The sequence below is a fragment of the Diprion similis genome, chromosome 13 (genome assembly GCF_021155765.1).
Source record: "Diprion similis isolate iyDipSimi1 chromosome 13, iyDipSimi1.1, whole genome shotgun sequence".
Lineage (NCBI taxonomy): Eukaryota > Metazoa > Arthropoda > Insecta > Hymenoptera > Diprionidae > Diprion > Diprion similis.
Window position 1 is genome coordinate 7,825,314 of NC_060117.1, and position 12,625 is coordinate 7,837,938.

The window sequence follows — 12,625 nt, forward strand, 5'->3', positions numbered from 1 at the left end:
GGTTGGGCGAAATTAACTTTTATCAACAATTCTAAGTGAATAACATTCTTTCAGTAATTATACCAATGCCGTCAAGGTTTGATGACAAATATTTGCATTTGTTTTATATTCCTACCGATATGGTAGAATTTATGCATGCAAAAATTCAAGTGGTTCCGTGATGTTTACTAGTATAGATTAACCGGAAAGTATATATGTTTCCGTTTAATAGAATATTCAAATTACCTGCGAACATATTTTGATTATAAATCCTGGTAAACAAACGTACCTACGTAACTTGATTCTCATTCGAAAAACTACGCAATTCTTTTATTGCGTTATGCGATACATCTGCAGTGACTTAATTGGTAAACAGGTTGATCTATTTACAAGTTTTAATTCTATATGTTGTTGACAAAGAACTTGTATAACGTGTGAATGCGATATCAACAATCAGTAGAAAACAAATTCTTCGAACTGCAAATTTTCAAGGAGAAAAGTTTTTCGATCTAATTATCGAGGACATAAAATACCAAACGTTAGATTAAACTACCACTATGAAGAAATACAAATATAACAACAATAAGTAAACCTTATTGTCGGTTACACTTTTCAAACGTGTATGATTTTAGAATGAAATTTTTCGACAAATTACAAGAGATTCGCCAGTTTCGCATTCTAATAAATTCCTTTTATAGGACAATGAAAATCAATACGAAAGTTGAACTCTGTTAATGGAAGTATTTCAATTTCATCAAACGAGGAGAACCACAAACAATCTTTTTTTGTAGAGAAATGGAAGCAAAAACTAGTTAGTTCTATAATTTGTAATTCAGTCATTTGTCGTTAACTACGATTTTCATATATTTTTAATATTTCAATTTTGAAACACTCCTTTCAACATTTTCAAGATTAGAATAAGTAAAAAAGATCCAATGATATCTTTTTGATCTACTGTTAATTATTTTTCCAAGGGATTTCTGTTTTTTATAATAAGTATTCAAAAGTATATTCATTATTGAGGTTTTAGATGGGTTCAGTAAATTAAATGTAGATCTAATTATGTATTAGATAATTAATGTATTTAATGAAAAATATGAATGAGAATTATAACGTTCACATTACGGACTTCAGATGACAAGATAATCGCAAAGCGTACATAGCAGTAGTGAATTATTTAGTAGATTATTAACAATTATGTATTTTCCGATCGTTTTTAGGCCTTCATAGCTGCCTTCAACTGAGCCTGTTGAAAGGATTGCTGAAGTTTAGCCAGTGCCTCACGGTGAGTATCTTGCTTTTTGTCCAAGGTCGCTATCAAATCTTCAGTACGTTTTCTGAAAATAATATTTAACAATGTTCGATTAGCAAGTCTCATTATTATTACTATACTATCTATCTATAAATCTGTGAAAGTATCAGCTTTCCAAACGAATTGACAGAGTTAAAATTATTTGGCACTGTGCCTTCTTTCAGTCAACGTTGGCACCTTTGGCTGCTAGTTTCAACTCTACATGAATCTTGAAACACTCGAAAAATTCAATTGTATTTGACCGATTATCAACCCTTGTAAGAAATTAAACGTTGCTGAATGAAGGTGATTTCTTTTATTTCATTACCGTTCGTGTTCGGTTGCAAAGTGTTTAAACTCTTGTTATACTAACGTTCTATTGAAGTTTAAATTTTGTACTACAAATATCCAAGGCAATACTTACAATTCGGCAGAAATGTACTCCATTCTTTTAACAACATTTTGCTTTGCCTCTTCCAAGTCCTGCTTAACTAAGACTGGACCGATTAACTTGAAAACTTCGTTCCCCGATTTTAAGAGATCCAATTCTTGTTTTACAGCGGTATTTTCATTTAACTGTCCATCGAGTTGCTGCCGTTGTAGAAGAGCCTTGTGGTAATCTGATATCGAGAAATATTTCTAAAGAGTTAATGAGTCGAGAGAGAATCAATCCAGTGTTATAATGGAAAGAGTTGATCTTACCTTTTTGGGCAATTTTAAATTTGTCAAGTTCAGCTTGGAGCTTCTTCTGAATCTCATCAACCATTTTAATATAGGTAACGTAGATATTACCGTGTCAAATTGAATGAAGAATTGCGATGAAACGATGGTCAATTATTTATTTCTGTAATACCCTGATTTGCACAACTTAGCAGGATTCTATAAATGTTAGGTTAGGTGGAAACATCACGCAATTCCGGAAACCGAAGCAATTGAATGTAGGTGGAAAATTCGACTGCTATTGCAAAAATCCAGTGGAACTGAAACGGAACTTGTGAACAATCCAGTGGAGCAAGAAAGACAAATAAGGTATATTAGATAGAGTCACAGTGATATTTACAGGCTGTACAACAGAGTGCAATTTCCCTAGTTTATTAGCTTGTGACGTCATAATAGCGCTCTTCGACATTGCCAAAAGCTAGACACTAGATCTTTGTCCCTTTTCTTTTATGTCAATTTTCTGACACAACTCGACACCAAGTGATTTTATTAGTTGGATCTAATAGAATAGGCCAATGAAATCATTTAATGTCGTGTTGTGTCGAAAAAATTAACGTAAAAACAAAGCGCCCCTAATCGGCATAGTTAGATGCACAGTCAGTCGTTCTGGGTCACCAAGTACCGACCAAACAATGGATGTTCAATCGCGCTTTTGAGACGAACCGGGAAAGGGATTATCGTTGGATTAATGAATAAAAATTATCTCGCCTTTCGAAAAATTAAGGCAGATCAGAGTATTGTATTCCAGGATAATGTTAGTAAGCTTACTTGAAATTGGATCAGAATGACACGTTGGGGGTAGTTAATATTTGTGTTCATGAATACCGGATTGCAACAATGATTTACGATGGTTAAAACAAAGCCGATGTTACACAAGTATATATAATGTTGCATTTATTAAAAGCATTTATTAAAAATTTATGAAATAACCAGTATCTTACAGTGTTAGGGCACTGATTCAGATGATAATTAACGAAGCAACGAGTTAACAGAAAGAATGACTTATTTGCCAAGTTTTCGGTTCCGTATCGAGTAATTTAATGTACAAATCAGCATCAAGAAGATATCGCGTGTTCTAGAACAGTGTTATCCCAGGAAGCTGTTAGTAGACAGTTGCGGTCCCATGCCAATCCACGAACAAAGTCACGATGGTTCTTATTTTCGTATATCACGTCCATCTTGTTGCTTGTATCAAACACCTTCACCTCTGTACTATCACAGCATCCAGCAAGGTGTTCGTTTCTATGCAAATTAAATAATGAAGGCAAACGTAAGAATGATTTCAGTTCTGTAGAAAGATTACATTCGTGTACATGGGCACTGGTAATGAATCAAACAAAACTGGTTCACACAAACCTGGCTGAATTGAATAAAAGCCTGTATACTCCTCTGGAAAAAGCTTGAGGGTTTTGGAAAACAGGTTCACTATTTGATTGCCTGACATCATGCACTAAAATTCTACCATCTGCATCTCCAATCACAAGTTCATGTACATTTTTCGGGTTCCAGGCTGCTGCAGTCAGTCCACATTCAACATTTTTGATTATACCTTGAAATAGTATTATGATACAGTTACTAATGTTACAGAGGAAACCGAATGTAAAATATTATCAAGTATCTGAAGTTAAGCTCTTCGCATCATATAAGACACTTTTCGGCTTATGGCCGATGATTACAAAAATGAAACGAATGGTAAAGTTTAAATATTTGGGTAAAGTGTTTCAAGTTATAATTATTTTTCAACAAATTTTTCAGAGCAAAAGTCGATGACGAGGGTTGATAGCCATGATCGTAAACCTGAATTTATTAAACACAGAGGGTTTCATAAGCTGCATACATACTGCTGGCTGGCTTTGGTTGCCTGAGATCCCATAGTAATGCATCGTGATCAAGAGAAGTAGATGCAAAGACATCTGTAGATTTGGGTTGGGCTTGTACGCAAGTCACTGTATCCGTATGAGCTGGACTAAACGTATGACTGGAGTACAACTCGACCATATCCCAAACTTTTACACTGGAAAAATTAACGAAATTTCATTTACATTATACAGATTCATAATTCAGAATGAATCAACTAAATATATCAGCATCAGTTGAGTATAACTTATTGCAATAAGTTATACTCACGTACGTTCAAGTATGTGCACATTACTTAATACAATTTTGTTTAAATAATTCATAAAAACAAATGTTGCAAAAACCATAAACTAGGCAATTGCTTTTGAAATATACACAGAAGCACCTGCTGTAAGGTTAACGAATACCAGCTAAGAGTAGCTTTTACCAAATTAAGGGCCACAGAATTGAGTCACAATGTGAGCAGTTTGGACTAAATAAAATAAGGTTCTACCTAGAACCTAGAACCTTTTTCCACAGCATAAGATGAATAGATCTGAGTTTTTGCCATTTATTAAAGTTAACTTATATTAATCTTTTAAAGCAGTTTTTTTGCTAATACCAATAATCCATTCCTCCTGTAACTAGACGGGTGTTTCCATCAAAGGCTGATATGGAGGTGATGGCATCATCATGTTCAAATGAGTATCCTAAACACTGTAATTCATAGCTATGCGTATCAGCCATCTCATTTATACTAAGAATCTGAAGAACTCCACTGTCCTCACAGATTACAAATTTGTTAGTTCCATTTAAGCATGCACCATCGCATACACCACTTTCAGTTTTCATAGCGGTTGTTGCTTTATCTCTATTGAAGTCGGTATGATCCTTGTAATACCAGACAGTGCCATTCCAATAACGGTCAGTCATATTACTCGCACCTAATATCGCGCCAATACCTGTAAATCATTAATTTGATTGTGATTGGAACGGTAGTTTTATTTAAACAAGCGTGCAAGCCACAAGTGAAAACAAGGCTTTCAGTACTTTCAACAACAGCATCTCAGAGGCGGAGAATAATATATAGTAACTCATACCGACAGTTTGTTGCCATAAATGTTCTAGTGATAGAAATTTTAGGTGGCATTTATGCCGGGTAACCTCAAAAATATTACCGTCAGAAACTAAGATGAACTGCAGATGCCGATCAACATTCGGCGGTATATCGGCGGGAGTCATGTTTCTGTAAATCTCTGCATTTAAATTAGGATCCATCGCTGAATTACCGAACTCCATTATTACAAAATAATTAATACACAAAGTTGGTTTATAGTTCTCAACAACTTAGCGCGTCTCTTGTCTGCCACACGTGTGGTGTGGATCCGAATCATCCTAATTCCCATGATCATGGAGTAGAAGGAGACAAAACTATAGGAATGAAAATGAGATTACAGTATAGTTGGCGCTGTTAACAGTGCAGACATTCTGAAAATAAATTATAATTGAGTTCGGCCTTCTAGAGGCTTATTACGGTTTCTCGTCTTTTCACATTTCCCGTCATCCAAGAATTCTGATTGGTTCATTGAATTTTGCGAACTAATCAGAATGCTTTGATGGGTGGAAATCTAAGAAGTGAACAACCGTAATAAGCCTCCTAAACCACACACACCATCACGTACGAAAAACGCGGAAGGTGTTGCGGCATCCCAAAGGTTAATTAGAATAAGTTCGGCGCCGAAACCAATAATGGAAGCATTATCCCAAAGAAATACACATGTTTCATCATATTTCGCTATCCGGATGAATAAATTTCCACTAATTTCTGCGGATAGCCGGACGATTAGACGAAAATTATTCCGCCGGTAGCCGGTGAACTGGCCTTGGCTTTTCTACAACAGTATCTTTGTCCAATGATGACGTCATAACCCCAGCTTGACAATTTTATAATTTTAATAAATCAGAAGAAGGGGTTAACTGTTAAACAATTGTAACAATCAATTATTGCCCTTCGAATGATTCTATATCGATATATGACGGAATTATTGAAAATATTACATTTTATACATTATTGTCGGCTAGATATATGTAGAATTTTTTACTATTTTTGAAAAAAAGATCGGTTCATTATCAAACAATTCTAATTCCACTACAATCATCTAGATACGAACTGCAAATAATTCCGTTAATTAAATTAGATTATATTGATGGTTTGTCGGCTAAACTCTTATTAATGTGTCTTTCGAAATGTGCGGCTTACGCTAAAAATTTCCTAGGAGTGAGAGGAGAGATTTTAGGACATACAGTAGAAGTAGAACAAGAGACAGAAATATGAAAATTGCAGCTATTAGTCCCGGCAAATTGTCTGCTAAATAAATAACGAAATGCTTCGAAGGCCTAGAACTAGCATAACATTTCCTCTTCATGCAAGATCCAACGCGTGTCAAATCTAGGGGTGATCAAAAAAAAAAAAAAAAAAAAAAATTCTCACAGAAAGTGCGATTGAAGAACGGGGATAAGCAAGGTCAACAATGGGCTCATTCGATTATGGCTTCGGGCAAGCTAGCAGACGATTATCAGGGCGCTTTGTTGTCATAAAACGATTATTGCTGGTCAAAAGATTGCTCCAAGCACATAAAAACATTATAATCGAACGCGGCTATTGACAATAAGATGAAAACACGACTCGGAATGAAGATACGTGGAATAGAATGTCGATGTGTCCGTTTACTGCGTGAACATGATATATTTACAGATGACATGTGTCGCGTGCGCATGTGCGTTCATACGAATTACGCTTCAAGGCTGATTTCCACGAAAAATTCAAACGACTTCAACCGAGTGCGCTGAGCATTCCATTGGCGCATTCCGCTGGACAAAAGCTGCAATTGGCTCATTAAGCTGTCTCGTAGTGTTCATAGAAATGAGCCGTTAAGCTTGGCGTAGTAGTGAATATGATTAGCGTGGTAGAGGTCGGTGGGGAATGACGTAACGCAAGAAGAGACTTCAGGCTATACATAATTTCCGTAAATGACGCATGCGTATTTTGTGAAAACTGCAAATCAGAATTAGTTCAACGGAATCCCAGCTAGTGGAAGTGAGCGCGGGGTTGCAAGGAGAAAATTTTCTCATCAAGTGTTTAATAAATCTGTCACATTACGGTCGGGACGAGAGGATAAAATACCGCGAGGCGAGGCGTTAAAAACATGGCTAAGCCCGAGCAGATTTTAATTATCGAACCACAGGGCGAACTGCGGTTCAGGGGTACGCGGGTTCTCTCATTTACTTTCAATACACACAATGCATTTCGCATATATACACGCTTCATACTTCGTAGCGGTGTGGCGATACGACACGGACACGGCATCGTAGAACAGCGTTTGACTGTGTGCCGGATATCCGTGCCTTTCGACTATCAGTTACTCCGCATTTTTCATCGTCCACGTTTCGTCCTGCTCGCACTTTACCCGCAGAACCTAAACTCCCGTTCCTAACCCGTCTCATTTACGTCGACGTCGCTGTCAAAGTTTTATCTTTTCCGAGTTTACACAGCCGCTCCCCCCCTTCTCATCTATTCCTCCTTCCTCCCCCCCCTCTCTCTCCCTTTAACATCCACCAATCATCATTTCCCTTTACCTTATCTTCGCCCGCTTTTCCACATGTCTCTTATTCTCCCCAAGACCAGACACTCGGACTTTGCTTTTTCTCCTCCATATATCAACGCTCATCGACAACTCCCTTCCTGCCAGCACCTGCTGCGCTTAATTATTATGCTATTTTCATCCGTCGTGTGGGAGTGGCCCTTCTAGCAAAATATACTTTTCATTACTGCCATTCGTTTCAGATGTATATCTATTATTTTACAGACTGTCTTCTATTACGACTCCTTAGCCGGTGCTTATATGTATTTTTAGGTATTCACACTACGTTTACTTGGCCAGGGAATTCATCTCTCCAGATCTTCGATTACTCCGTTTCACCTAATTATTAATGATTGTGGGACGATCGTTTCACTCGGCGTAGAATTCGGTTTTCATTTCTTTCTAAAACTCACAAAACTTTCATTCGCCAATTTCTCACTTCTGTACTTTCGATCGAACAGCAAGTGTTGCATTTGTTTGTTTAAAATGAATTCTAAATGGTACAAGCAAATGAAAAATATGTAACTGTTTCAATTTTGACAAAACAAAAAGATGTTTTTACTATATCTTGATTTCAGTCTTCGGTAATAATCTTTTGTTGATATCTAACTAATCAAAATGCGTTAATTTCATATTATAATTGTCAAGAACGATTACTTGGCTCTTAAGCAAACTGAGAGCTGCTTAGACAAGGGATTTCTGTTTCACATATTTAATGACATCAACTACTTCTAGGTGATGAAGTAATCTTAAGAAATAGATCCTTGATCAAATACTCAGATAATTTTCATTGAAATGTGATTCCCTAAATTCACACTTGCAAATTCATTTACAATTCATCTTTATTCCAAGGTGTAATCAGCACCTCAGTATCACAGTGAATGCAAATAGATATTTGTTGTTTGGACAATTTACCAAAGTTCTTTTCAACGTTGCTAACAACATATTTTACATAAGTTCCATAGTACAGTCGTTGCGAGGTAAAAGCGTTATCTCATAAATTTATGTGTGAAAGCAATTGTCATGCAAATGTAGGAATCGCCTGATACGGAATAAAGAATACAAGCAAAACAAAAAACACAACACATGAGTTTAAAGTACACGAAAATACGATTTAACTTCTTGTTTTTTTCTTTCTTTTGCAGGACCTTTTACATCTCCGGTCACAACGTATATGAAACTGACCAATCCCTCGGACCACAAAGTGTATTTTAAAATAAAGACGACTGCCCCTAAGAAGTACTGCGTCCGGCCCAATTCTGGCGCTCTTAAGCCTAAGGGTGTCACTGAAATAGCAGGTACTTTCCACTCTTCGATGGAAAATGGATTTCATATTTATAGACAATCACTAGCGTTCACCAAGTGATTTTTTACTGTAAAAATTTTTAGATTATCCTCTTTACTACCAAAGTTTGCTAAAGTAATTTTTAGTCTGACCAGAATTTAATGCCGTAATAATCTTTATAGAACCGTAAAATTGTTCTGAACCTGGTTGATAACATGCCGTTTTATTTTCTTATCTGTTCTGGATATTCAAGTTTTTGGCCGCATGATTTGAAAATAGTTGTACATTCGTGTAAATTATATAAATACAAGATTTGGTTTTTCATTTTAAGCAGGTTTTAGTTGGAATCAATGTGTTTATTGCATTTTAAACATATTTTATAATAATCTCTCTTTTCCAATCAATATGCAAGTCTATTAATACATGAAACAAGACTTTTGGATTTTGCGTAAATTATATGCGATATTAGTTATTCAGAAGTTGTTTCTTTTTTTTTATTAGTATTAGGTTTAGTTTTAACTAATATTTATGGCGTATGAGATTTCTTAATATTAAATTTCTTTCACAGTATGCTTACAACCATTTGACTTTGTTCCTGGCGAGAAAAATAAACACAAGTTTATGGTTCAAACTATGATAGCTCCTGAAGGTGACAACGAAGATGGAGTCAACGATTCGTTGGTACGTTTTACTGGTCTGAACACATTTTAAGCATCAAAAATTTTATTTTACTCGTCAGCGTACGTACAGATTTCAATGCATGAGCTGTAAAAATAAGAAATATCCTCAAGGCTATCAAATGATTCTTATACAGCGGAAAGAAGTCTGATTTTGTTTCGAATATGTTTGTAATTAAAAATGATAGCTATTGAAAAAACTACATCGCATGATATAAACTTATCATGAATAGATCAGTGTATCCGAAAAAATGTGAAGCAAAGTTTTTAGGACAACAAAATACACTTATAAACATAATTAATGCCAATTTCAGTGGAAGGACATAAATCCAGATCAGCTAATGGACTTCAAACTGAAGTGTGTCTTCGAAAATCCAGTAAGCAATACTACAGCTCCGAGCAGCGATGGTGCGGATGATGATAAAAACAAGGGGATCGGCGATTCTGTCAAATCATCTCCCAAGGTGAGTTCTAAGATTGTAATACTTTGCGTATTGTTTTAATTCACATATTGTTTCTGAATTTTTATTTCATTTTCTGTTGATCTAGCCACATGGAAAGATGGAGGAAGAACTGATGAAAGCGGCACTCGAAGTAAAGCAACTCAGGGAGGAAGAGAGCAATCTTAGGCAGGAAAACCTTCAGCTGAAGGTAAATCAATTCTCCATTTCATATTTATGACAATTTTATTTCTATTTTATACAACATTCATATTCTAACTCGTTTTCCTATACATATTGAATGCTGTGCGGTGATAATTTGCTGACAAACGATTACACATTCACATAATACCTCCGTCTTATTGTATTCGTATTTCATTTCCTTAGGCTCGTTTTATATCGCTGTACGTAGTTTGTTCTACCTTGTATTAATTCATTGTATTTTCACGTTTATGGTTTGACCTAATCTTCCAATCAACACTTCTGTCGATTTCTGAGAAGGTGAATCATAGCTTGCTTATCTTAGTTTTTTCACCACTGCTTTTATCATTTCAAAGGCACAAAGGTTGAAGGAATTTTGCCAAAGGAGTGACGAAATCATCTATCATTTGACGACAGGGTGATCATTTTAAATTAGATACAAAGAAAACATCGTCAAGTTCAAATTATAAGTATCATCTATTTTCCGACCTTGTTCAGATTTATGTATCGCTGAATTCATCAGTTTAGTTACAATATTTTAGTGCTACTTCACTAGTGTAAACAGATTCTTTGTTCTAGAATACCCTTTAAATAGTTTGAGATAAGCGTTTTACTTTCCAATCTACTAATTTTGCTTATTCTCTGCAAAGCCCTGATTTTACCTTTTTCTAATTTTTTCATATACCCGTCTTGTTTGTTACAAAAAAATTAAGCTTCTATGATTTGTTCATAATCTGTATAGCATAAAAAATCATCAATTATATGTGGTAACGTTGAGAAAAAACTTTATCAAGATTTGAGCCGATGACTTGAATTCAATCTGTGAATTTTGATAACAGGAAGAGCTTATAAGATCGCGGCATGCTGCATCGGGCACAGCGACTGTCACCAGTGGAAATATGGCGGCACTTGCGGGACTGACAGCGAACAGTGGCGACAAGTTAAATCCGACTAAAATTCCTACCAGTGTACTCATCGCCATTGCCATGGTGGTGGTTGGATATTTGCTGGGGAAGTTAATCTGAGCACACCTGCCTTGCCGATAACTCCAGCCCTCCCCCCCCCTCTCTCGCCCCTCCCCCATACCCAAATCTTTTCATGGCTGAACCGCTGCGTGGTTCATCGCCATTAGCACGAAGCGTAATCGTCTCAAGTCGTCCTGTTAATTAATTGTTCATTGAGAAACGAAAAGAAAAAAAAAAAAAAAAAAAATATTTGAAACCAAATTTTATCGTGGTTAACATTAATCGAGTCATCCTGTAGGGCATTGTGCTTACTTTTTTTTTTTAAATGCAAATAAAATATCTGGGAGTTTTTTTTTTTTTTTTTTTCAAGCTTTTCTTCTTAAATATCTTTTAAAACTTTAATTTTCCAAATGACTTGACTGATGTTTTGAAACGCTCAACACTGCGAAACTCGACTATGCGTATAAATACATACAATGCAGATTTTGTCTGTTAATGAAATTTAATAAATTGAAATAATATGACGATAGCAGATGTTATAGAATTGATTCTCAATAACGGCAAGTCTATTCCTTCTTTCTTCGTTTTCTGTTTTTTTTTTTTTGTTTTTTTTTTAAAACTTTTGTTCCTTCCATGTCTTTGAAACCATGTCGCCACTAATAAGTATGTAAATTATGGAATTATTGATAAATGTTATAATAAATAGTACGAATGATATTATGTTTAAATCAGACCGCATAACTGTATACATATACACACAAACACACATACACACACGCACACACACACGTGCATATTACACACCTGATATATTACATCGAATCGAACTTTGTTGTACATAATGCATTAAAATTGAAAATTCATAAACTGATGATATCAGGGTGGGGGTGACGGGTGAATAAGTAGTGATGCACAATGTGGCGAACTTGGGCATAATAAACGTCGGATGTGTAACTCTGGCAACGGCTCGCTGTGCGTAAGTTGTTGACGCATTCAATTTATCAACGCTTCAAGTGTAATTTTTATTTATTTATGTTTCTCTAATAAAAATTGAACTAAAGATTTAAAGAAAGAAGAAAAAAAAAAAAAAAAAAAACAATTAAAAAAAAAAAGAGAAGGAGAAAGGAGAGAAAAAAAGAACACGCAAAATACAATTAAATCAAAATAAAGGTAATACCCAGCTGTCGAAATGGTGTGAGTATATTGCTTAAATCCTGACATCCAAATATTTCGATTTTCGTTTTATACCTAAGAGTGGTGCATGGTGTGCAGAGACATGGTCAATTGCAAATTACTGTTGAGAAGAAAAAGGGTGAAAAACAAAACGAAAACTTTGGGGAAAGCTGAAAATTTTTAACGCGTCCTATGCCACTTACGTACGTTCATTTATCAAACAAGACGGCACATCATTGCTTTAAAAATAGGTGCAAGGCGTTGAAAATCGATTAGTGAAATCAGTTGTCGTTTCTTTGATTTTATTTGTTTATTCTATTTTCTTTTTTCTTTTACCGTTTTCAATTTTATATTATAAAAATAATCAGGAAATTGGCTCCACATTTAATCGTACACTAATTACATACTTGTATTGTA

General features: G+C 35.4%; 3 protein-coding genes across 3 annotated transcripts; 1 reads left to right on the plus strand and 2 right to left on the minus strand.

The window, feature by feature from the left end:
- Positions 1-1,039: 1,039 nt before the first annotated feature.
- Positions 1,040-2,253, minus strand: LOC124414139 (prefoldin subunit 6). The gene is made up of 3 exons (XM_046895084.1): positions 1,973-2,253; positions 1,695-1,890; positions 1,040-1,316 (listed from the first exon to the last, which is right to left on the minus strand). Exons 1-3 carry the CDS (start codon positions 2,034-2,036, stop codon positions 1,196-1,198), a joined length of 381 nt encoding a protein of 126 aa, XP_046751040.1. The 5' UTR covers positions 2,037-2,253; the 3' UTR covers positions 1,040-1,195.
- Positions 2,254-2,876: 623 nt separating this feature from the next.
- On the minus strand, positions 2,877-5,198 carry LOC124414135 (methylosome protein 50). Its single transcript, XM_046895079.1, has 5 exons — positions 5,005-5,198; positions 4,449-4,788; positions 3,832-4,004; positions 3,347-3,539; positions 2,877-3,232 (listed from the first exon to the last, which is right to left on the minus strand). The coding sequence occupies exons 1-5, from the start codon at positions 5,123-5,125 to the stop codon at positions 3,046-3,048; spliced, it is 1,014 nt and encodes a 337-aa protein (XP_046751035.1). The 5' UTR covers positions 5,126-5,198; the 3' UTR covers positions 2,877-3,045.
- A 1,626-nt stretch (positions 5,199-6,824) lies between these two features.
- Positions 6,825-12,355, plus strand: LOC124414137 (vesicle-associated membrane protein/synaptobrevin-binding protein). Its single transcript, XM_046895081.1, has 6 exons — positions 6,825-7,090; positions 8,613-8,765; positions 9,321-9,433; positions 9,744-9,893; positions 9,979-10,080; positions 10,910-12,355. The coding sequence occupies exons 1-6, from the start codon at positions 7,033-7,035 to the stop codon at positions 11,093-11,095; spliced, it is 762 nt and encodes a 253-aa protein (XP_046751037.1). The 5' UTR covers positions 6,825-7,032; the 3' UTR covers positions 11,096-12,355.
- The last annotated feature ends 270 nt before the right edge of the window (positions 12,356-12,625 follow it).